Genomic DNA, 23,830 nt, shown 5'->3' with positions numbered 1-23,830 from the left:
CTCCTTTTTCCTTCTCTCTCTCTCTGGCTCTTCCTTTTATGCTTAACACTCGTTCGAATTGGGTTTTTGTCCTTGCAGCCGAGAGAGTCCTAATAAGACCCATAATATGAATTCAGTTAACGGTGCCAAAGGTGAGTAGATTACTCCCGCACAGGCCCAGCATCTTAGCTACGGAATCAGAGCGTGAGAGCCAGGCTCCGCCTCCTTCCCACCTCAGTAGACCTCAGCCATGGGAGGACCTTTCCATGGGGGCATTTTTTCTAGGTCCCAGACACCCTAAGCCCCACAGCTTGAACATGATGGAGGAAACCTATCACCACCCCACCCCTGGGAACCCCCCCAGCTCGACACCCACCCTGCTACAAAAAGAACAGCACAGACACGTAGAAAATTTCTGAAATAGGCTTCTGGGTTTTTATTCAAAACAACACGGTGGGAGCTGCCACTTGGTTTCTCTATGCCCGGGCCATCTGGGCCAGCAGGGACCAGCGCCGTCAGCAACCAGGAGGGAAGTTCATTCACACCATAGAAACTGTACAGCGACTGGGAGTGCGATAGTCACAGCGGCAGGGCCAGGCTGAGGGCTTCCTGGAGGAGGCGCCCTCCGCCTCCTCTCCAGGCCGCAGCTAAGCTGAGGCTCCACCAGGAACACTGATTATTGCACAAAGACAAAAAAAAAAAAAAAAAAAAGTACGTGTATCTGGGCTAAAGAGCGGCTTCTAAGACCCCAAGCCCTTACACAGCGCAGCAAAGAGGGCCGGAGGTGGCCCTGGACACAGAAGGCTCTAGGGGAAGGATCTGGCGGGAGGACGGGCCAACGGGCTGAAACCGTGCACGCTTCATCCTTTAGGGGGCCGCCAGGCGCAAAGGCGGCCCAGGGAGGGGACAGGAAGAGGGTTTGACCACGGCAGGCCACGGCCCCTTCGGGTCTTGGGTCCATCTGTGGGGGTGCCGAGGCTCCCGCCAGCCACCACTCCACAGAGCCCCGCGAGCAGATGGCTTGGGGTGCTGGCACCAAGTTCTCCGCTCTCCCCGGGGCCAGATCTGTGCGACTTAGGGTAAGTTTGTGCTTTTGTGATGAACAGGTCGCAGAATCAGGAGGGCAGAGGCACCATCCAGCCAACCCTTAACCATTTTGGCTTGTCCCAGCCAGGCAATCGCGGCTAATACCCTAACTCCTGTACACAGGAGCTCACAGGAACAAAGCCAAGCGCCTGGGAATAGCATCTGGAGCCCTCCAGGAAGAAACGCCATCTCCCGTGACCTCCCCCCCCTCCCCCCCCGGCCACCCTGGTTAACCAGGTTAACCTGGTGACACTAAGGAAGCCACTTCCCCGGTCTGTGTGTGGAACAGCAGCACATGCAGCTCAGGGCCGCCGTGCGGGTTAAAGAAGATGACGCCTGGGCCCAGAAACTGGACGCTGCTGACCAGCACCGGATGCCAACCCTCGAACCCTAGTCTGTCCTCCACTCGGCCTTTCCGGGTCCCACGTCCCTCTTCCAGGTTCCAGCACACGCCCGTCCAGGAACATGTGGATAGGCACGCTGTCTCCCCTCTGGCCGCGATCGCTCAGGGCCAGAGCAGTGCTGGGAGGGAGGGTGAGGCAGAGCTACCTGTGACCTCTTCTGCCCTGGAGGGGCACCCCGTAACAAAACAATCAGCACGGCAAGGGAGGCGGCACAAGGCTCCTGGAGCGGGCAGCTTGGGGGGCGGGCCCGGCCTCCCCCACCAGCCGAGGAGCCGGCAGGAGCAGGTGCAGACAAGACCCCTGGGGTCTACACGCTCCCTGAGCGGGAGGGCCCGGCCGACCCCTCATCCCGGAGGCCGCCATCCTGGGAGGGGGGTTCCTTGCTTGGGTGTCACCTTGGCGTCCTCATGGCGGCCCACCGTCCGCGCTTCTGGGTGAGGACGGCAAAGCTCCAGAGGCTCCAGGGCTCACCCTGCGCCACCCCCCACGCCATCTCCGAAGGGAAACGCTTTACAGACCGCAAAGCTCGAGCCACCCATTACCTCCTCCCTGGGCTGCAGCGTCCAGGCCCCAAGTGCCCAGGAGGGACCGGAGCCCATCCAGGCAGCCAACCGCCCAGTACCACTCCCCAGCCTGGCCTGAAGGCAAGTTCTTTAAGGTCAGGGTTTGGGAACGGGCCCCCTCGGCAGGGCCCAGCAGAAGCCATTGAGGAGATCTCGCAAAGGCGAAGGGCCTGGTTATTGCTGAAGTGCAGTGTCCCCCAAACTTGCAGCCTTCCCCCTCCCCAGGACTCTGCCTGTCTGCAGACAACCTCCTCCACCACACTCCCAATGTCCTTCTTCAAAGTCGCCTTAAATCCATTCGCTTTTGAAAACTTTGCCTTGACCTAAGCAAGGTCTGGAAATCGTGGGTCCAATGTGCTGTTTATTTCCTAATAAATACTGAAATAAATGTGTAACTCTTCAAATAAAAGAAAAAAACACCCATCTGTGAACCCATTTGGGAAGCACTGCTATTTGAAACTTGATCTGTAGCCTGGGAAAGTGGTGGGGACAGGGGAGTGGGGCTGGTCCTAAGGCTAGGCAGGTGCCCCCGCCCCTGCTTAGAATCTTATCAGGTCTGCTTCTCCCTGAACTCCACAGGAGGGGGGCAGAGCTGCTCAGGGGGTCAGCGGGGAGCAGGACCTCTCAGAATGACCATGACCCAAGGTCCGCCTGGAGGGTAAAAGGTAGTTAAGTAACTGTCACTGACTGTCTGAGCCCAGGGGGCCCGCAGGGCACCCTGGCCAGCACAGACCAGGCAGGTACTCTTGACCTCCAAGCATCTCATGGCCTGCTTAATACCCTTTCCTCTTCCTCTCTCCTGCAGCCTCCGTGCCTGCCCTCGGCCTTCCTGGGGGCAAAGCCATGGCAGACCCCCACCCCTGGAAGTGCCCACTGGCTGAGCCCCCTGCCCAGCCTTGGAGCCGCCCTCCACCCCCACCCCTGTGCTAAGAAATTACAACTATTCACCCCTGATTTTCCTAAAGAAAGACGTCTAACTTGTTGACTAAGAGTGTGCTCTGGGGCATCTACAAAAGACTGTTCACAGCAACTAGACAGTCAGGAACAAGACAGACACCCCAAAATACGTGGGGGGAGGATCTTAGCGGCGTTTCTTCTTTAAAGGAAAAAAAAACGCACCCTGAATTTCACTTCTTCTTCTGGGCCTGTCTCCCCAGCCATGGGAACTTCAGAGGCCTGAGAGCCTCTCCCAAACTACTCCCAACCCAGGGGAGACACCAGAAAGCTCAGCTGTTTATCATGCCAGCAGCCCCATCTGCCCTGGGGTAGGTTTGGCCTGGGTCCTAAGCATCAGGCAAAGGCCCTGTCCGGGCACCGGCCTGCACCCCCCAACTTTAGCACTTTCTGGAAATCATAAGCTCTCAGTAAAAAAAATAAATATATATGTCTGTCTCTCTCTATATATATGCATATATATATTATGTATATGCACGGGAAGGACCACGGCTGGGCCACGGCTGGGGCCACCACCGAGCCTCGGCTAACCCAGACCCTGCTCAAGCCCACCCTCTCGGCGGCCTGGCGCTGGCCGGCCCCTGCGCGACCCCCAGCTTGTGGCCGAAGTATTGCTGCCTGCCCCCCTGGCTCCTGAGGTAAAGAAGGTGAGACGGGGCGTCCGGCCGGGCCCCTGCAGCCTTCATCTCTTCCTCTTGCTGGCGGCCTCCCCCGGCTGCAGCTCTCCCGGGGCGGGCGGCAGCTCGGGCCGCGAGGGGGCCGGGCCCGGCGCGTCCTTGCTGCGGTCGGCGGCCCAGGAGGGGCTCCGGGCCAGGCCGCGGGGCCGCGAGGGGGCACGCGGGCGGCCGGGGCCGGCGGCCAGGCTGCTGGTGCTGCTGAACCTGCGGGCGGGCGTGAGCCCCGGCGGCGGGGGCGGCGGCCCGAAGAGGGACGTGAGCGACAGGCTGCTGAGGGTCTCCGAGTGCTCGCTGCCCGCGCCCCCGCCGCCCGCGCCGCCCCGGCCGCCCGCGCCCTCCTCGTCCGAGGGGTCCATGGAGTCATGGTGGGTGCAGCCCGGGCTGGTGGAGCCGCCGCTGCTGTGGCTGCGCTGGTGCGCCCGCAGCCCGCGCAGGGTGAACAGGCCCCGGCCCCGCAGGCTGAGGCGGCGGCGGGCAGCGGGCGACAGGCCGGCCCGCGGGCCCAGTGCGGGGGCCGGGGGCCCCAGGGCGCGCCGGGGACTGTCGCTCAGGGTCAGGCTGTCCTCCAGCGTGGTCTGCAGGCTGCCGGCCGAGCTGCTGCGGCTGGCCTCCAACGACGTGTCGCTCCCCGTGGCCTGCAGGGAGGCAACAGGGGCTGGGGGCCGCGCAGTGTCCCCCAGCCCTGCCCCTCCTCCGGCGGCCTGCCCATCCCAGGGACATAGGCACGTTCAGCCCCTCCCGAGCCTCAGGAACTCCCTCCCGAATACGTCCAGGACCCCACAGCCTCTCCCCTCCACCACCCATCTGCGCTTCTGGGTGGTCCTCAAGGAGGTCACTGGCAGTGGCCTCCGACTGGGTTCCCTGCCCCACCGGGCTCCTCCGGTCCTCAGCTGGGAACCAGGGTCATTTTACTCAAATGCAATCACATCGGTCACACCTAGCCTCAGGGCCCCACCCCACCCCTCTGGGACCTTCCTTCCCACCAATCTCCCCCTTGCCTGCCCCCAGTCCCTAACCCCACCCCCCAGCCCCAGCCCCTGCTGCCTGGAAATCTCTTCCCCAGACACCCACATAGCTCACCCCACACTGCCTTCCCAGAGCCTTGAAATGCTCCCCGCAGAGCCCCTTCCCGATGCAACATCCTCTCTAGCATGCATCACTCTCAAATCGACTGTCCTTTTTATGCATTTATTTTGGCTTCCCATCTCCCCTCTCGCACCCCTGCAACACAGAAACTAAGCAGTCCACCGTGCAGCCTCCCAGCCTAGCACACAGCCTGGCACAAAGCTGGGGTCAGCGGTGGGACCAGCGCCGTGCCCAGCTCGGCTGCTGTCATACTGTGTGAGCCAGGGCAGCTCCTGCTCCTCCCTGAGCCCTGGCACCCACAGAGCCTGTCCGCTCTGTGCCCTCTGCCTGCCCAGGAGGTGGCCCTGGCCAATGCTGTACAGGAGGTCCTGCAGGCCAGACCTCCCATCCCCCAGATCTGCCCCTCCACCTCCACCTGGACATCAAGGTCACACTCAGATGTTCCCCAGCAGGAGAGCCCCTGGAGACGGGGAGGCGCCCATACCTGCCGGAGGAGGGTGCAGTTGACATTCGGCGACCGCAGGGATGCCCAGGAGCCCTGCAGGGCAATCTTGGGGAGCGTCCCAGCGCCAGCCACCTTCTCCTGCCCTTTCTGGCTGGCAGACACAGCAGGGTGGAAGAACTCCGCAGGCATGGGCAGGAGCGGGCTGGAGGCATCCGGGGAGAAGGGAGTCGGGGGTGCAGCTGGGGAAGGAGGAGAGGAGAGCGGGGAGAGGGCTCAGGCTGGTGGGTCCCTGGACGCTGGGTTCTAGGCCCGCAGGCAGAGAGGGCTTCCTAACAAAATGACTGTGAGACCGTGGGTAAGTCTCCCTCTCTGAGAGTTGGTGTCTCCACTGCGAAACCCCTGTGACTCCTGGCACGCGCAAAAGCAAGCCTTTAGAGCCAGCGGACCCAGGCCCCAGGCCCCCTGGTTTCCTTCCTCTGCGAAACAGGGACCACAGGCCTACTTGAAGGGGTGGAGAGAAGGCTGTAAGAGCAGAGCCAGCTGTGGGGCTCCCAGCCCGGGACCAGGTGCACGGCACATGCCTGCTATGATCAGCCACCCTCTGAGGGTCTGGACACCCTCTGAGAGCCAAACCTGGGGACCCCTCTGGGAGGGCGGGCAGGGTGGGCACTGCACTGGATGGGCAGAGCAGACGGAATGCTGCTGGACCTGTCTGGTCTGCTCTGCTGGGGATGGAGAGGGGCAAGGAGAGGGTGAGAGGAGGGCTGGGGCAGACCTGGGGCAGAGCCAAGATGGCTAGACAGCTTGAATGCCCCCAGCCGGGGAAGGAGGGGTTCCTATTCTATATCATCTTATTATTTAAGGAACACACAAATGAATGATTAACTAAAGGGGATGGGATTTCATTCCATCAGAATGGCTCTTGGGTCCTGTGCCCTGACTTCTGGTCCAGGAAGCCTGGGGTCTGGGGTCTTGGTACCTCAACCACCAAGGTTGGTTTTAGGGAGAGTCCTTGGAAAAGTCACTCCACCCCCAGCTCCCAGAAGGCACTCCATGCCAGGCCTTCCAGAAAAGTACTTGGGGTGGGCCCAGGGTCTTGGGAGTCTCTCTTCTGCTGAGCTCCTCTCTCTGCCCTCTTCCCCAGCCAGTGCTGGGGAACCAGATTCCCATCACCCTCCAAGGGGACTAGAGGTGAAGGTGAACCCGAACGATGGACAGATGAACTCGGTCCTCTCCTCGTGCCCACAGCCCAGCCAGAAGCTCAAAGCACAAACACAGGATGCTGAAGGCAGGACCGAAGGATACATTTCAGGACATTTTACAAAAGGGCTACTGAGGCCATGAGGCTTTCTGTTGTTCGACATCTCCTTCTGTGAGATCTGTGGGACAAACACCTCTCAATTTCAGCTCTATAAAATCACTCTGATAATTTGGCGTAATTTTGGATAATTTTCCTTCTGTTTAATGAGAGCTTTGTGTGACCTGTTTCCCTTTCCACCACAGCTCCTAGGAGCTCACCATGAATCTCCTGGGCTTCTGGTATAATTGCTAACTCACCTCTCTGTATTATTGATCTTTTGTCATGGTTACCTCAGACCTGAGAGTCCCATCTTTTATTGTCAAGTACCCATCCGGTTCTTCCTGGACTCAATGTAACAGTCTGGGCAAAGACACTAAGGAAAGCACTCAGCCAGCCCCTCTGAAGCAGTCGCCGGAGACTGGGGCCGCGGGGAGCTGGTGGGGTCCCCCACCCTCACCTCGGCCGCTCTCATGTTTCAGCCAGGACCGGACGGGGTTGGATGGGACAGTCTCCCTCTCCCACAGGAAGTTCTCAGGATCCGACGAGACGGCCGTGTTGGACAAGGGGAAGAAGCATTCGCCCCCCTCTCCTCCGTGCATGGGCTCAGGGGCATCCGGCTCACCCTACAGGAAAGGGAGGGAGACGGGTCAGGGTGGTGGAGAAGGGGACAGAGGCCGAGCCTGCCCCAGATGCCTTTACGCCCCTGCTCCATGGCCCGATGCTCGGGCCGCTCTCACTGCCCGAGATGGCCTTCTCGCCTCTTCCACCTGCCCACAATCGTCATCTTCTAAGACCCGGTGAAAGGGCCCCACTTCCAGGAAGCCCTCTCTGGTGTTCCAAGCAGGATGCAGTTTCCTGCTCCCTCACTCCTTTCTTGACCTCGAGACCCCAAGGGTCTTCCTTGTCTCTGTAGCCGAGTGCCTGGTACAGACCTGGGCCCCGTGTAGAAATCAAGTGCAGGTTGGTGAAGGGATCAGAAGACAGGTGGAGCACTGCGGGGCCTCCCTGTGAGCACGATCTCTCGGACAGGTCCCTTCGCTTCCACATCCATAAATGACAGAGTAAACCCTCCTTCCTGGCTGTGGCGCCCGGAAGCTGCCTGGCAGTCCTTCCGGCACTCCCTAGGCCTTTCCTCAGCCCTGCAGGCAAGGTGACCCCCACCCAGCAAGCTCCTCCAGAGCTGCCTCAGTGCCCCCTTCCAAGGCAGATGGACCCCCCATGACTTCCTCTATGAGTCCAGAACAAAACCAGACTACACCCACCAAAGGCCAACCAGGCCCCAGAAATGGTGACCCTGACATCCTGTGTAGGGGAGAAGCACAGGGGTGCGGGGAGATGCAGGAAGGGGCTGGGTGGCTGTGGGGGCTGCAGGAGTTGTCAGCTGTTAGGGAGGGGAGGGAGGGCGCAGGGAGGGAGGGAACTAGAAGGTGGAGCTGATGGACGATGGCCCTGGGGACAGTGGTGCCAAACCCAGTCTGCCCTGGGGGCCTAGGGGAAAGAGCTCTCACGGGCAGGGCCACTGCACCCCTACCTCAGGCCAGGCAGTGCCCCTCCCCCTCCACAATTCTCTTACATCCCAGCCTCGAGGTCACAAGCCCAGCAGCAGACCCCTCCTGCCTGAGTCTGCAAGATGAACCCAGTGGCCCTTCCGGCTCTCCAGGCCTCCTCGGACCGCCGATCTCAGGGGCAGAAGCTGGGTACCGGCCCCAGGGCTGGCCTCCCTGTTCTGCCGTTGCAGCTGTGTGGGGTGCGCAAGCCGCCTCACTCCTTGGAGCCCCCATTTACTCAAGTGCGAAACGGGGCCAATCCCCAATACCAAGAATCGGGAGACAAAACCTGAGTGTAAGCGTCTGACACACAGTAGGCGCTTTCATCTGGTCCCACTCCCCTCCGTTCTCCGCAGCCTTGAGCCCCTACGCCCCATGGGTTTGTCCTGCTTGGAACAACTCCCATTAAATGAATAACAAATATCCAAATAGGGGCGCCTGGGTGGCTCAGTCGGTTGAGCGTCCGACTTCGGCTCAGGTCATGATCTCCCGGTTAGTGAGTTCGACCTCTGCATGGGGCTCCGTGCTGACACCTCGGAGCCCGGAGCCTGCTTCGGATTCTGTGTCTCCTCCTCTCTCTGCCCCTCCCTCACTTGTGCTCTCTCTCTCTCTCTCTCTCTCTCTGTCTCTCAAAAATAAATAAATGTAAAAAATAAATAAATAAAAATAAAAAATATCCAAAGAAACGAGCAGTGGCTGAGGCCACTGACTGCCATGACTGGGGCCCTAGCTGGGCCTGTTGCTGTGTGACTTCAGATAAATCACTCCACCTCTCTGAGTCCCACTGCCCTCATCTGACCCACCAGAGATGGGGGCCCACCACACAGCAGGTGCAGCGTAAATGGTGCACTGGGAAGCAGCAGTGTCCTGGACTGCCAGGCAGAGGCCCCGCGGGGCCACTCACCCTGCTGTCTTTGGGGCCGAGTGGGCAGGCCGTGGGGCCCTCCAGACTCAGGTCATCACCCAGCAGGATGGAGGAGGACTTGTCTGAGTTCAGGGAGAAGGCCTCCGTCTCGGCCAGCTGCACCTGTGGGGAGGGGCGGCGGCCTCAGTGCGTCCCTGGGACAGGGATGGGGCAGGTGCGGTCCTCCGGAAAGACACGGGCAGGTGGTTAGGGGCGCAGAGACCTGCTGAGCGTGGGCGCTATGCCACCACGCTCAGGGAGCCCTGTCCGGGCAGGGGGTGGGGGTCAACACGATGGCATCACAACCGGCAGCGTGCCAGGCCTGGGCTGGGCCCAAGGGCGGGCTTGTTGCCGTGGGCTGCGAATGCTGCAGCTGGCCCACTTGCCCCCAGACCCAGTGCCCCTCGAAGCTGGCTGGCGTTGGCCAAGTGGGCCCAGGCTGTTCCCTCGGGCTGGCCCCCACCGCCAGGCGCCAGCTCCCTCCGAGGCTGCCCTCACCTCTTGCTTGTCGTGGTGACACTTCTCGCAGCCGGCCGGCGAGGAGTAGTGATGGAAGATGGAACCGGACAGGTTGTCGATGATGGTCAGCTCCCCCTCCAAGGAGTCCTTGATGATTAAAGAGACGCTGTCCAGCCACAGGTTCTCCTAGGCGGACGGGGACGGGGTGGGGACAGGCGGGATTATCGGCCGGGTCCGGGGACTGTGGGGTGGGCGAGGCTCGGCCGCCCTCCCGGTTCTCTGCGCCCGTGGCCTGGGCCCGACCCCCTCGTCACAGGGTCGCCCCTTCGGCGGGGCAGAGCAGGCCGGGGCCCAAACGACCGAGGTCTCTGCCTGAGGCCTCGGAGGCCCAGCTGCCCCTCCAGCCCCGCAGTGCCGCCCTCGGCGACCCTCGCGCCCTCTCCACCCCTGCCCACCTGGGCCGGAGAGTAGCAGCGCCGGCACAGGCGGCCCTCGGCGTCACCCCCGCCGCCCGGCCCGCCCGGGCCTCGGCCAGGCGCCCCCGGGGAGCTGGTGGGCGGCCGCGGGCTGGGACCCAGGCCGTGGGCCATCTCGAGCTCCAGCTCGGCGTCCATCTCGGCGTCCTCCTGGGCCTCCTTGTTGCTGTCGTCCAGGTGCTTCATGAGCACGGCCACCACCACGTTGATGAGCACGAACTGGGCCGTGAGCACGAAGCTGACGAAGTACAGCGGTGACACAAACTGCAGGCTGCTCAGGCAGCTGCGCTCATCGTGGGTGCAGTCCCGCAGCGTGTCCTGCGGCGGGTGAGGGCCAGTGAGGGCCGGTGAGGAGCCGGGGCCCCATCCCCTCCCTCCTGCGCCAGGTGAGGGGCCAGTGAGGACCTGGGGCCCCATCCCCGCCCTCCACGAGCCCCTCCCTGCCCAGCCCAGGCCAGACTGGGGCCACAGCCAGAGAGTCTCTGCCAGGTGAGGAGCAGCTCCAGGGCCTGGACCCAGGAGGAGCGAGGCCTGCAGCCCCAGCCCCGGGCTATGGGCCCCAAGTCCTGGCCTCGGGCAGAGTCGTGTCCCCTAGACGCGGAGCACCGATCCCGGAGTGGCAGTTAGGAGCTGACAGAACGCGTCCTGGGCTCATCGCCACCTTGCTGAGCTTTAGAGCCCCAGGCGGGTCCCTCTGCCTCCCTGTGCCCGGCACTCCCCTCCCGTGTACAGTGGGGCGCTGGGCAGGCAGGGGTCCCAGGAGCGAGCGCTGTCAGGAGCCTTGCTCCCAGAACCCAGACTGGTTTCTCTCTCCCCACGGGTACCTTCATGATCCCATTCCAGTTATCGCCGGTCGAGACCTGGAAGAGTGTGAGGAAGGCCATGCCGAAGTTCTCGAAGGTAGCATGCCGGCTCATGCCCTCGCATGGGTTCTCATCATTGCAGACTGAGAGAAGAGAGGAGGTCAGCCCTGTCTCACTGCAGAGTCCCCTGCCTGGCCCACCCCGCACCCGGGCCTCCCGGCCCCGTCTCGGAATCCCCGATCCTCGGAAGCGCGTGTGGACCGTGCCCAGCCCGCAGATGGAGGAACTGAGGCTCAGGGAGGGCTCACACAAGCTGGCACTCAGACTCCGGTGAGCCTGGCTCCCCGCCCCCTCCCCCCACTCATATATCAGGTCCTCAGAGAGAGGATACAGGGGTGAGGGCCAGCCCCCAAGGGAGCATCGCTTTCTGAAACCAGCCCTGTGCAGGGCTGGGTCGGCATGGACTATGTTGCCCTCGGCCTGGGCCCTGCCCGCTCTGCTCTCCAAGTCAGGGGTCTGCTGCAGAGGCCTGGAGGATACAGGTGGATCCAGGCTAGCATCTCTCAAAAGCTGCTACCCGTCCCCGGGGGAGGGTGTAGACGGCTGAGGGTCACCTCAGGATGGGGCATCTCCCCACCACCGAGACCCTGATGTGACGCTCTGCGGGTGTCTCAGGCCTCCCCACCCTGCCAAGGCCCTCCTCCAGGCCTGTTCCACCCCACGCCACCCCCCCCCCCGCCCCAGCCCAGGTCTGCTTCCGGAGTCACTCACCCAGCTTTCCGAAGAGCTCCACGCCGAGAGCGGCGTAGATAAAGAAAAGCAGCATGAAGAGAAGGCCCAGGTTGCCCACCTGTGGGGAGAGCAGGCGGGGCGGGGCCAGCCTGAGGGTCAGGCTCCAGTGCCCATGTCTGCCACCCCGCAGTGACCTCCCCGGGGGAGGCCGGGTCCCACACGGGGCACAGAATAGTAACAAAACGCTGTGCAGCCTTTCCCGTGGGCGGCTGGTTCAAGCGCCTCGCATTCATCGGCTCGTTCACTCCACACGACCATCCGTGAGCTACGTTTTACTCCATTCTTAAGACAGAGTCATACTGAGTGGTGAAGTGACTTGCCCAAGGTCACACAGCTAGTAAGTGGCAGGACTGGGATCCAAACCCAGCAGGCTGACCGCAGGCTCACAGCTGCCCCTCCACACACCTGTGTCCCCTGCCTGAAGGCAGAGAGGGAGGCAGGGAAGTCTCAGCAACAGGCTGCCTCCTCCCCGAAGCCCTCCTGGGTCCCTCCAGTCTGACAGTGTGCGTGTAACCGAGGGACCCCTGTCCCTGTCCTCTGCTGGTCTGAGAAGTCCTTGAGAGCAGGGACATGGCTGGATTAAGTCGCATCTGCCGCCTCAGGCCAGCACGGGGTCTGGCCGTGGAGAGAAGCGCACACAGGAGTCGTGCAGGATTGTGAGCCCCAGAAGCTTCCTGCAAAACCCAGCCACCCCCATCCCACAGCTCCTGTGGGAACAAAACGTCCCAGATGACAAACCTATTTCAAACCTATCCATACACCGGAGACCGCCTTTAACTCAGCCAATGGTTAAGACAAGGCTTGAACATACTCTTGCCCTGGAAATGGAATACCTCCTAGAGCGCTCAGAAGGCCTGCACGAACAGAATCAGAAGGGGGTTTGCGTCGATTGCTACAGGGTAAACCACGTTAGCCACAAACTCCTATCGTTCCTCTGCTCCAGAGGAGGATTTCCTTCTGAGCTGCTCTACAATCCTGCCAATTGTGTCCGACTAATTAAAAGATGCCCTACTCATTAACGGTACGAGCACTTCTTAAGCAGCTACAAAGCAAGGCACTGGGCACGGCCCTGGCCCTCGGGTCAGCCTCCCTCCCTACGCAGGCCCAGGTGAGCCGCGCTTCTGAACCAGGACGGACGTCACCTTCCCCATCAAGCCCTCCCTCCGCCTCCAGCCTCTCCCTGTGCTTGCACGGCTGCGGCGGCCTTCTCACTGGCCTCCCTGCCCCCAGCCTCTCCTGCAACCCACTCGCCTCACGGTCAGTAGAGCAACCTTCTAAAAGGCAGCTCTGCCTGAGGCCTCCCTTGTCCAGAACCTCTCGTGAAGCCCACCGCCCACAGGGTGAAGTCCAAGTTTGCTGTCCTGGCGTCGAAGCCCTTTGCGACCTAGCCCTGTGGGCCCCTTCCCGGCCTAACCTTCCAACCCCAGACTCCAGCCACACAGAAATCAGATGCCATCTGCACAGTCTGTTGTTCCCTCTGCAGGGAGAACCGTCCCTCTGCCTTTGCCTGGTAAATGCCTCAGCCCCACCCCTCAAAGCCCAGGTCACAAGTCACCTCCTCCGAGAAGCCTGCCTTGTTGCCTCCTCCCTCTGCCTCGGGCGGGGCTTGGCGGGAAGTATCATTTTCTTACCACTTTATATAGAATGGAGGAGGAAAGGTCAGCTAACAGATTATGGGGGATTAAGGTGCTGATGTAATTCTAACGACTATTATGTTTCCTACTTGAAGCTGGGTCCTCCTGGGCATCTCCGTGTGCCCTGTGCAAGCTCAGGATTGCCTAGGGGTCAGGGCATCGGAAAGGCGGAGGAGGAAGGCCTAAGGGAGCCAGGGAGGCTGGGGCCTCTCGCTCCCCACCCCCATCCCTAGGGAATCTTACAGGGCGCCTCCTATAACCCAAGTCCTGAGCCCTGCTTGATGAGCTTTAATTGATTGTTTCACACAACACCCCTCGAGATAAGCACTGTTATTATTCCCACTTCACAGGCAAAGAAACCGAGACGTGAGAAGTTAAGTCTCGTGCCCCTGGTCTCACAGAGGACTAGGCCTTGATACGAGGCAAGGTGGCTTGAGTCTGGGCTCCAACCCACCTCCTGTCTGCACACCCCCCACCAAGCCCAGCTCACCCCCACCTCCCATGTGCCAACCCCCTCTGAAGACATTTCCTGTCAAGAAAAACCACGTCTCTTTGAGTGCACACGCCGCTTGCTTTCCAGCCAGACCCGACGCGACGACCCGTGCGGCTGTCCCTTTGTAAGCAGGCTGCTGGGATGCTCACACCAAGCGAGAATGGAACTCGCTAGCACCCACAGCCCAGGTCCCTGAGAGAGTCAGCTCTTCCCCCACCTTCCCAGGGTGGCTAATCTTTCACCCTCATTCTTATCGCGCAGTATTCGTGCCCTTTAAAACGCCTAAAATTCCTGAAGACTAGATGAGTCACAGCGAATAAATGAATGTGCCTGAGGCTCACCTCAGAGCAGGTCACCCTGAGGGGAGGGACGGGGAGGGGGGGGGGGAGGGGACGAGTGGCCCTGATCCTCTCTCCCTTCCCCTGAGCAATGGGATGCGGGTGGGGGGACTTGCCTCCATCCTAGGGTTTCCACCCAGGTCAAGGTCTCACGATGTCCCCCGCAAACATGTCCTATCTGAACCCCCCCCCCATTCACATCACCACCTCCTTCTGCCAAGCCACTCTATAAGGTCAAGCTCAAAGTCCCCTGACGCCTTCCCTGACTTCCCCCAGGGAGCATCAGGACCCCCATCCCTCTCTCCCACCACTTTGTAGGCCTCCCTACATTGCCCTGCGGCATCTGTCCTTCCTGGTAGTCTGTCCTTCCCACTCCCGAAGGCAAAATATGGCTCCTGAGAGCCCAGCTCAGCGCCAAGAACAGAGCAGGCCTTGGCGAGCACCTGAAGTCAGGAAGACAGGGGCAGAAGGGACCTTTCCATCTCCCACAGCCCCTGCCTCACACTGCCTCTCGGGAGACAAGATTCTGCCAGGGCTCCGGGCGGGTTGGAGGAGAAGGAAGTGGAGGCCGGAGTGACACCAGTGAGAGCCAGACGGGCTGCCAGGAGGAGTGGCTCTTACCTGGGGCAGAGCTTGCACCACGGTGTCCAGCAGGGCCCGCATCCCCGTGGCCATCTTCAACAGCTTCAGCACTGCGGGCGAGACCCAGCCCGGCCCACTCAGCCCCGGCCAGTGGCGATGTGCGTGTGCACGTGTGTACGTGTGTAAATGAGGCAGCAAAGTGAAAAGCGGAGGCGCACGTGAGCAAAGGGGACGGCTCTGTGGCGCCACGCTGGAAGAACGTGGGTGCCGCTGAACGAGGGGTGCACAAAGACACGTGGGCACAAGGCGTGGACGTCGGTGTGAAAACGTCCCAGGAGAAGGAGGGCACGCGCGGTGGGAACAAAGTGTGTCAGCGAGCACGAAATTCACCGAGGTGAGATAAAAGCAACCAATGGGCGCCCACATTTCTCCCTTCCCTCTGGCTAAAGAGGGCTCCGGTGTGAGGTGCTGAATTTCTCTGCGCCCCTCCCCACCTCGGACCCTGGAGGCCACAAGCTGTGGCAGGTGGAAAAGCAAGAGGCACCTGGGCCAGGGCTGAGGCAGGAGGGTTTTGAAAGAAGTGGAGGGACAGCCTTGGGGTGAGGTGCGGGGGCCGCAGGGGGAAGCCAGGGTTTTAAGAAGCATAGAGGCCTGGGGGTCCCAGCCAGTGCTGGACACATGCCCACGAGGAACTAGAACTGCATCCCGGAACCTTCCCAGCTGCCCCGGGTTCCTTTCATCCCAGCCTGAGACTGGTCTGCACGGGTCACGGTGTTATGAGGAGGTGCGGGTGCAGTGAGCGGTCTGTGGACAAGGATGCATGTGTACACACGGAGGCAAGTGTGTGTCTGGTGTGTGCTCCCCCTGGCTGCCCTTCTTCTCCCTGCTCCGCAGCCCATCACCCACCCACGCCCCACCCCCTGCCTGTCCCCAACCAACTCCTGGGAGTCCCAGCCTGCCCCCACCCATCCCCACCCCATCACCCTCGCCCCTCACCCCGAGCGATGCGCAGAACCCGCATGATGCGGATGATGGTGGGGTTGATGGGCAGTGCCGCGTTGATCTCAATCTCCTCCAGCGTGATGCCCATGACCGACAGCAGCACAATGGCCAGGTCCAGCTGGTTCCACCTGCTCAGCCGGGCAGAGGAAGGCAGGAGTGGGAGGCAGGGTGAGGGGCGCTCTGGTTTAGAGATGCCTGGGTTGGGAGGAAGAACTTCCCAGCTCTCCACCCTCCTGCTGTGGCCCACGGGGATGTGTGGCCACCCTCCCTACTAGCCCCACCAGACCCCACTGGGTCTGGCTCCCTCTCTGCCCCCCACAACCTCCAATCCCTCAAGCCAGAGGCTGACCAGGCTAAATAAACAGCTCTGGCCTCCTGCCGGGGAGGAGGAATGAGCTATGACTTCTAGATCTGAGTCTTGAGCCAGAAGCTTCCTCCGTGCGGCCTTGGGCTAATCCATCAACTTCTATGAACCTCATTTGTTCCCTCTGAAAAGAATGACTAGTGTGAGGTATGCCCTGCTCTGCCTGTAGGCTGCGGAGAACCCATGAGAGATGAGCTGAAGAGACTTGGGAGAATGTCCTGCAACCATCAGGAAGAACCATAATCGCTTCCTGTTCAGGGCTGTAGGCAGCACCCGGGGGCCGCCGGCCATCAGTGCCCAGACACTGATTGGTTCCCCTCCTCTGGCTGCTCCAGGCTTCCCCAGGGGTCAGGACTGCTCCCCCATCCTGCAGCCTACTCAGTGCTGCCACCCCGGCCCAGCCAAGCCACTCACCGGTCCTTGAAGAAGCGCCTCAGCCCAAAAGCCACCAGCTTCAGCACAGCCTCCAGCACAAACACAGTGGTGAACATGTAGTTGCAATACTTGAGGGCTGTCTCCAGGGACTATGGGGGGCAGGGGGAGGGGGCAAAGAGAAGCATGATCCAAACCCCATGATCTGCCACTACCTTCTTCCACTCGGAAAGCCTCTCTGCCTTGGGGCGCCTGGGTGGCTCAGTTGGTTAAACATCGGACTCTTGATTTCGGCTCAGGTCATAATCTCGCAGTTTGTGAGATCAAGCCCCAAGTCAGGCTCCATGTACTGACAGCTCGGACGGAACCAGCTTGGGATTCTGGCTCTCTCTCTCTGCCCCTCCCCCACTCATGCTTCTTTCTCAAAATAAATCAATTAACTTAAAAATAAAGTCTCTGCCTTTTAAGGAGAGAATTTAGTCCACTCACATTTAGTGAAATGGTTTATATATCTCCTTTTATTCCCTCCACTTTAATTAATGTGGACTATTTATTTTACATTGCTGTTTCTTCTTTCTGATTTCTGCTGGTCTGGTCCAATTACCCTTCTTTGGAGACAGTATGAGATAATGGTTAAGGGTCATGGTTAAGAACCAGACTGCTTAGATATGAATCCTGGCCTGGCACATATTACCTATTTACTATGTGACCTTGGACAAGTCACTTGATCTTTCTGGGATTTAGGTTCCAAATCTGCAAACGAGGGATGATAATAGTACCTACCTCAAAAAGTTACCGTGCAAATTAAATGAGGTAATAGTCCAGTGCTGGGCCCATAAGAAATACTTGGTATTATTATTCTATTTCTTCATGTTAATTTGGAAGTTCTACAATTGCTCTTCATTCTGCCAATGGCTGCCTTCCTTTCTCCTGCACTTATAATATACCTTTCCTGTCATTTAAAGTAAGATATGAATTTCTCACATGGAAGTTTCGCTTCACCCTTCATCCGTCCAGCTCCAGTAAGGTGAGGCTTTTATTTTTATTTTTTTTTTTTTTAATTTTTTTTTTCAACATTTATTTGTGGGACAGAGACAGAGCACGAACGGGGGAGGGGCAGAGAGAGAGGGAGACACAGAATCGGAAACAGGCTCCAGGCTCTGAGCCATCAGCCCAGAGCCTGACGCGGGGCTCGAACTCACGGACCGCGAGATCGTGACCTGGCTGAAGTCGGACGCTTAACCGACTGCGCCACCCAGGCGCCCCAAGGTGAGGCTTTTAAAATGCACTTGCCCTTACGTGCTCCTCATGTGCGCTCACAAACACTGCTGGTAACTAGTTGGGAACTGGGCAACCTCTCCCATGCCAGTGTTTGCCTCCGATGGTCCTGCCACCTGGAAGGCCCCTCCCCCAGGCTCCATATGCCCATGTAGTAGTGGAGGCCACAGAGTAGGCCCTGAATGCAAACCTAAGTTCTAATCCTGGCTCTAGTACTTACAGGCTGAGTTATTTGGGTAGCACTTTTTTCTGAGCCTCAGTTTCTTCATCTACAAAATGAGATGAAAGAGAGAAAGGCCCCTCCCCCATCTTGGGCCGCTGTGAACATTAAAGTTCATGTCTGTAGTGTGTTTTGCAGACACACTGAATACACCACTGTCACTGGTACCCATGTTCAAGGCAGGGCCCAAATGTCACCTCCCCGCTCCCCAGGAACAAGTGACATTTCCTTTTCTCTCATTTGTCCCACCAGGCCATGAGCGCCCTGGGCACAGGGCCCGGAATGGGGGTGCTGCTCAGACCCTTCTGCCTCACCGTGGCCCTGGGTCCTACTGAGGACCCAACCCTCCCATGTGACCTCAGGCTGGGGCTGGGGCTGGGGCTCACCGTGGGCTGGTTGTAGTGCTCCAGGGACATGGTGACCACATTGAGGCAGATGATGAAGGTGATGAAGATGTCCAGGTAGTGGCTGGTACACATGGAGTGGATGAGCAGGCGGGTGGGACAATAGGTGGCATAGTAGGGCAGACGCTGGGCCTCTGCGGGGGGATGCGGGGGGCGGAGTGGCACAGACCACAGAGGGTTGGGGCCCAGGTAGGGAAACAGAGCACAAGAGGGAACAGCAAAGAGGAGGGAGGAAGCAAGGGGACAGACGTGAGAACACCCCGGGACTTGAGAGTCAGACTCAGGTCTCCTCCGCCCAGCCAGGGGGCCACAAGGCAAAGGGGTAGGAGGTAGGGGAAGGCAGCGAGGAGGGCGGGACAGTGACCGTCCCTATCTACCCCAAACATGCCCACGGGGCACACAAGGGCTCCGGGTCTGCTGCTGCAGGGGTCCCACAGCTCAGGGCTAGGCGTCCGGGCCTCTGCCCTCTGCTGGGCTGAGCCACTGGGGAGTCGCCGGTGGACTCCGGGTGGACACCGACAGGGGACGGGGTCACCCAAACAGGCGGATGCGGAAAGAAGGGGCAGGGCCAGGGGCACAGAGTCTACCCTCTGTTCCCTTCCTGCTCCCAGGGTGAGACCCAGGCCTCGGCCGCCGCACGGGAGGGACCAGGGGCGCAGGCGGAGGAGGCCTGGGCCCGGGCCGGCCCGCCCTGTGCGGCCACCCACTCACTCCGGCGCTTCTTCTCCAGGCGCCGCAGCCGCTTCTCCTCGCGCCGCCGCGCCTCCTCGGCCTCCTGGTGCTGCCGGCACTTGTGGAAGTTCTCCACCACGACGCCCACGAACATGTTGAGCACGAAGAAGCTGACGATGAGCAGGAAGGAGATGAAGTAGAGCAGCATCCAGGGGTTGTGGTTGGGCACCGGCTGCGGGGAGCAGACGGGGCTGAGGCAGGCGATGGGGCGGCGCGGGGCGCAGGGCGCGGCGCTTTGCAGAGGCTCGGGAAGCCCCGCAAGCAGACCCTGGCTCCGACACCCTCACGGACTCCCACCAGCCTCAGGCGAGACTCCGGCCCCTGCCCTGGCTCGCGCAGGGGGGCCTCCCGACCTCGCTGCCCTACTTACACCCTCCACCACCTCCTGCCCTCGATGCTCAGTTCCCCAAACACACCTCAGGCCTGCCCCTGCCTGCTGCTGCAGCCCCCCTCTTCCTCCTCCTGCCCTTGGTTCTACCCCCACAAGGCCCTGACCCTCCGCGCACAAGCCGGCTGGGAGCGCTACCCTTGCATGGCAGGGGGATTTGCTGAAGCAAACGGAACAATGACTTCCGCTGCCCAAGAGCAGCCTGACGGTGGACGACCCGGGCGAGGATGGTGTAGGCTGGGCCGCGGCGGGGCCGTGGGTTCTGCCGATTCCAGTTTCAGACAGCTGGGCCCCAAAGACACCGCATCCCTCTCCCCCCGCCGCCCCCGGCCCTAGCCCACACGCACCTGCTGGTCCACAGCGACGGCATCCAGTCCGTTGTACATGATGTTCACCCAGCCATCCTTGGAGGCCAGGACAAAGAGGGACATCAGGGCCTGGAAGACACAGGAAGGGGAGGGAGTGGGGGGGGGGGGGTAGGTGCAGACAGCTCAGGCAGCTCCTGCCCCATCCTCCAGGAGGCACAGAGACAAAGAGGCCTTCCCCGAGGATGCCAACAAACCCTTCCTGAGGATCTACTATGTGCCTGCCATCTACCCGGCAGGCACTGGTGCAGATGAATGAGGGCTAGACCAGGAGTCCTGGGTTCAGTTCCAAAATTAATTCAAGAGAACCCATGTGCCCTTTTCCCCACCCACAGAACGCCACTAATACTTAAGTGCCTGCCTGCCAGGTCTGCTGGGAGGGGCAGCCGGGACTTTATACCGCAAGGTTCCTCACAAACACAAGGGCCCCCTGCCACCATCACCCCAAGCTTGCCTCCAGCCCCTGGAAACAGGAGGCCGGGGCACAGCCCAAGCTCTGCCACTCACTGGCTGGGTGACTTGGGGCAAGTTCTTCAACTTCTCTGGGCCCCGGCTTCCTTGTCTATAAATGGTGGTAATTACCCCCACTAATGTGAGCCTTTAAATGGAAGCAATGCCCAGGAGACACCAGCCAAGGCTCCTGCACGGACGGCAGGCCAAAGCAGGCTCGTGTCCCCTCCACAGGACTGCGGGCCGGTCCCAGAGCAACAGCACAGAGCCTCACACACAGTAGGTGCTCAGTAAAGTTTTTCTGAGCTGGACGGTACCAGTGCCATTCTTGCAAAGCCCAAGTACGCTGATACCAGACCACCAGAGCTTGACCAGAGGGCTTGACCAGAGGTCGCACACCCTGCCGCTGAAGATCCCCCGTGCTTCCAGAACACTCGTTCATTTGTTGCAGTCCAGGCCCCAGGGCTGGGGAGTGGGTCTCCTGCCCTGCACTGTGCATCCACACGGGCACAGACTCATCCTCTTCCCACCAGGTGGGAATGGGGCAGACAGCTGCCTGGAAAGGGCTCAGGCCCGGGAAGAGGTCAGAGCAAGGGACACACAGGGAGCCCTCCTTGCCCGGGAGACGCGTGAAGCCCTCACAGGCCAAGGGGCAAGTGTTCCCGTGAGCTCTTAGATCACAGAGGCCTGAAGTGCAGAGCCTGGAACTGAGAATCACAGACCGGTTGTCACTTCCCCCAGATGAGGACACTGAGCCACAGACGCTGGAACCTGCCTGAGGGCACACAGCCGGTGACGGGCCAGCAAGGAGTCGAAGGCTCTGGGCCATGCTGTGACTCCTCCCAATGGCTCTGCACGCTGAGAACACCTTACTTCCAGGTCCAGGGGCTTCAGCCTGGCATCGAGCATGCCCAGAGTGGGAAAGGACTAGGGATGCTGGGAGCAGGCCGGGGCCTGGCGCTGAGGTCAGGGAGTCACGGACAACCTCATAAAATGCCCTCACGGGCCTTCCCTTGGCTTCCTGGATTTAAAAACCTCTGTTTTATCAACCATTGAGTTGTTAACAACTTGAAAGGCACTGACTGCTTCTGGGAAATCTGGAGGGAATGGGGGGAGCTCCTGTGTCCCGGTTCCTGACCCTCTTTCCCTGCCCACTCACTGCTTCTCAGTGGCCCCACGGCCCCTCCCAGGGGCAGGTGGAGAGGGATCCCTCGTCACGTGAGGTGAGAGTTTCAAAGGTATCCGGCCAGCCAGAGGGTCCCCTGGGTCACAAAGACCTCGATCCTGCTTCCTCCTTGTGTGACCCGGGGAAGGCATGCCCCATCTGATCATCCCTAGCCACCTGGGTGGGCCCTCAAGAAACAGTAATTGTGGGGGGAAGCATGAGGCTCTTTGGAGGCAGCCAGGTGGAGGTTCTCAGCGGGGCACTACTCAATGGGTCAAGCCTGGCAAGCCCCCAGGAGAGGAGACAAAGGGCAAGGCAGGAACTGGGCAGGGGGCCTGCCAGCCCACTGAGGTGGAGAGCAAAGTAGATGGGTGCCGGAAGAGGAACCCCCCTCTGCCCCGACCCTGGGCCAGGGGCTTCGCTACACTTTGTCACCACTGCCTGCCTGGCAGGCCATCACATTCCCGTTTTACAGATGAGGAAACTGAGGCTCAGAGAGCCTACACCCACAACAAGAGGCACAGAGCTGAGACTTACATCCAGGTCTGGCTGTCTCTAAAACTCTTGTCCGGGTCCCCTGGGTGGGGGGTGGGGGCCAGAAACCAATGTCCACTGAAGCACCTACTAGGCGCCAGGGACTTCCAGGACACTCTGCACTCAGGATCTCTAAGCTTCATGCTACCTGTGAGGTGAGTTCCACCCCCCACCCATTTTGCAGAAGAGAAAACTGAGGCCTGGAAAGGAGAAGGCACAGGGTCGGTCCTGGCAGAGCAGGACCAGAGCCCGATCCGTGATCCCAGGGCCGTTGGCACTGAAGAGCCGGCACCCCCACCCACTGGAGGGGCGGGTCAGGGCAGGGGGTACGCAGGTGGCGCTCACCTGGCCCAGGTTGTCAAAGTTGTACTTGTGGTGGACCCAGCGATAGTTGGCAGCCACGCAGTCAGAGCGGTTGGTGATGTTGCGGGTGTCCACACCCAGACAGTGGTAGAACTTGCCCTTGAAGAGCTGGGGCCGGGGGGGGGGAGGGGGGAGGACCACAGGGTTAGTGACGGGTCTGCCGAAGCTCCCGGAGTGGGGGTCAGGGGGCTGCAAATCAGAAGAGGAACCTGTCCCGCAGGGTCACTCCCTCTGTGCACGACGTGGGCCAGGCACCCGACCACACCACCTCACCGAGTCCCCCAACACGAGGGAGGGCTACTCTCAGCCCATCTCACAGATGCGCAGACTGAGGCCCAGCAGTGTTAGGTAATTTCCCCAAAGTCCTAGGAGGTTTAGAAAGTAGCAGAGCCAAGGTTCCCACCCTGGTCTGTCTGACTTCTGGGCTCTTTCTCAGACCTCACTTCAGTCCCGGGGATGCGGGCAGACACTCAACAGGAGAAAGTTGTCTGCGTATCCCCAAGGGTGAGAGACAGAAGTAAAGGGACCCTCTCTAGGGACCCAGGCGCTCTGCCTGGAAGGGGCGGTGTCACTGTCCACATGGAGTCCACACCACACCCCTCCTGCCCAGGTGGCCGTTACAGATCTCTTAGCAACCCCAAAGCACACCTGTGCCCAGAAATCCTCTGCAGCCACAGCCCCAAACCCAGGACCAGGTGAGGAGCCTGGGGGCCTCGGCGCAAGGAAGAGGAAGGTCTCAGCAGCAGCTCAGACCCCAGAGGGCCCAGGTCATTCTGGCCGTTCCCCTGTCACACACTTTTACAATCTGCCTCACTCCTCCTCCCTGTCCAGCCCTAAGGTCCCGTCCTCCTCCTGAGCTCCAAGCCAAAATCCGAGTTAGCTCAAGGCCCTGCCTGTGTCCGAGACTCTCCAAAGTCTCTGCCCCAGAGAAACTGGCCCCAGCTCCTCAGCTGCTGTTCCAGGTCTTTCCCACCTTGGCCCAGCCCACCATCTGGCTCATGTCTCTATGCCAGCCAGAGCTCCTGAGCTCACCTCGACGCATATGCCCACCCTCCCCCGAAATACCTTCCACCCACCATGATCTGCGGGATCACTTTTCCTTCAAGGCCCAATGCCAAGGCCACTGCCTTCTGGATGCTTTTCCTCTTGATCCCAGCAGCCCTATGTTTCTGTGTAGCTTGGACCCCTGTGATCCCATTTACCCAGGCTTCTTTGCACTCAGATGTTTAGGTCTGTGTCTGCCTCCCTCCCTGGACTGAGAGCTCACCACTGGCAGGGACGGGGATGCTCTACCAGGACCACCTGAGCCCCCAGGCTGGTCAACACAAGGTCGGGAGAGTTGAGCAGGAATATGGAGCCCCTTCCCCGACCACAAACTTCACCCCAACGCCTGCCCAGCCTGAGCACCCCTCACCTGCACCCCCAGGATGCCAAAGATGATGAAGAAGGCACAGCAGATGAGGACGATGTTGCCAATGGGCTTGAGGGAAGAGATGAGCGTCTCCACCACCAGCTTCAGACCAGGCGCTCGGCTGATGACACTGGAGGCAGAAAGGGGCAGACAGCACCCACTGTGCCCAGAGTCACCAGGGTAGAGAACCTCAGACCCCAGATCTATATGCACAGGAAGGCACTATGCCCTACCCCTGTCCCCCTGGGGTCCATGCCACA

The 23,830-nt window shown here is 60.5% G+C and overlaps 1 protein-coding gene across 5 annotated transcripts in view; it reads right to left on the bottom strand.

Annotated features, from left to right (window-relative positions):
• Positions 1-391: 391 nt before the first annotated feature.
• Positions 392-23,830, bottom strand: part of CACNA1I (calcium voltage-gated channel subunit alpha1 I) — a 67,419-nt gene continuing 43,980 nt past the window's right edge. For all 5 annotated transcript variants that reach the window (XM_047865395.1, XM_047865396.1, XM_047865398.1 and 2 more), the window contains 16 exons: positions 23,574-23,700; positions 22,142-22,267; positions 19,630-19,719; positions 18,874-19,066; positions 18,145-18,296; positions 16,303-16,412; positions 15,519-15,652; positions 14,562-14,632; positions 11,455-11,533; positions 10,705-10,826; positions 9,860-10,198; positions 9,444-9,590; positions 8,946-9,068; positions 6,952-7,117; positions 5,234-5,433; positions 392-4,298 (listed from right to left, as the gene is read on the bottom strand). In XM_047865395.1, coding sequence (XP_047721351.1) covers positions 3,669-4,298; positions 5,234-5,433; positions 6,952-7,117; positions 8,946-9,068; positions 9,444-9,590; positions 9,860-10,198; positions 10,705-10,826; positions 11,455-11,533; positions 14,562-14,632; positions 15,519-15,652; positions 16,303-16,412; positions 18,145-18,296; positions 18,874-19,066; positions 19,630-19,719; positions 22,142-22,267; positions 23,574-23,700 — 2,809 coding nt within the window. In that variant the 3' untranslated portion in view covers positions 392-3,668. The remainder of the gene's footprint in view (positions 4,299-5,233; positions 5,434-6,951; positions 7,118-8,945; positions 9,069-9,443; positions 9,591-9,859; positions 10,199-10,704; positions 10,827-11,454; positions 11,534-14,561; positions 14,633-15,518; positions 15,653-16,302; positions 16,413-18,144; positions 18,297-18,873; positions 19,067-19,629; positions 19,720-22,141; positions 22,268-23,573; positions 23,701-23,830) is intronic.

The sequence above is a fragment of the Prionailurus viverrinus genome, chromosome B4 (genome assembly GCF_022837055.1).
Source record: "Prionailurus viverrinus isolate Anna chromosome B4, UM_Priviv_1.0, whole genome shotgun sequence".
NCBI lineage: Eukaryota > Metazoa > Chordata > Mammalia > Carnivora > Felidae > Prionailurus > Prionailurus viverrinus.
Note: the sequence above shows the minus strand (reverse complement) of the source record. Positions and strands in the feature narration are given on the sequence as shown.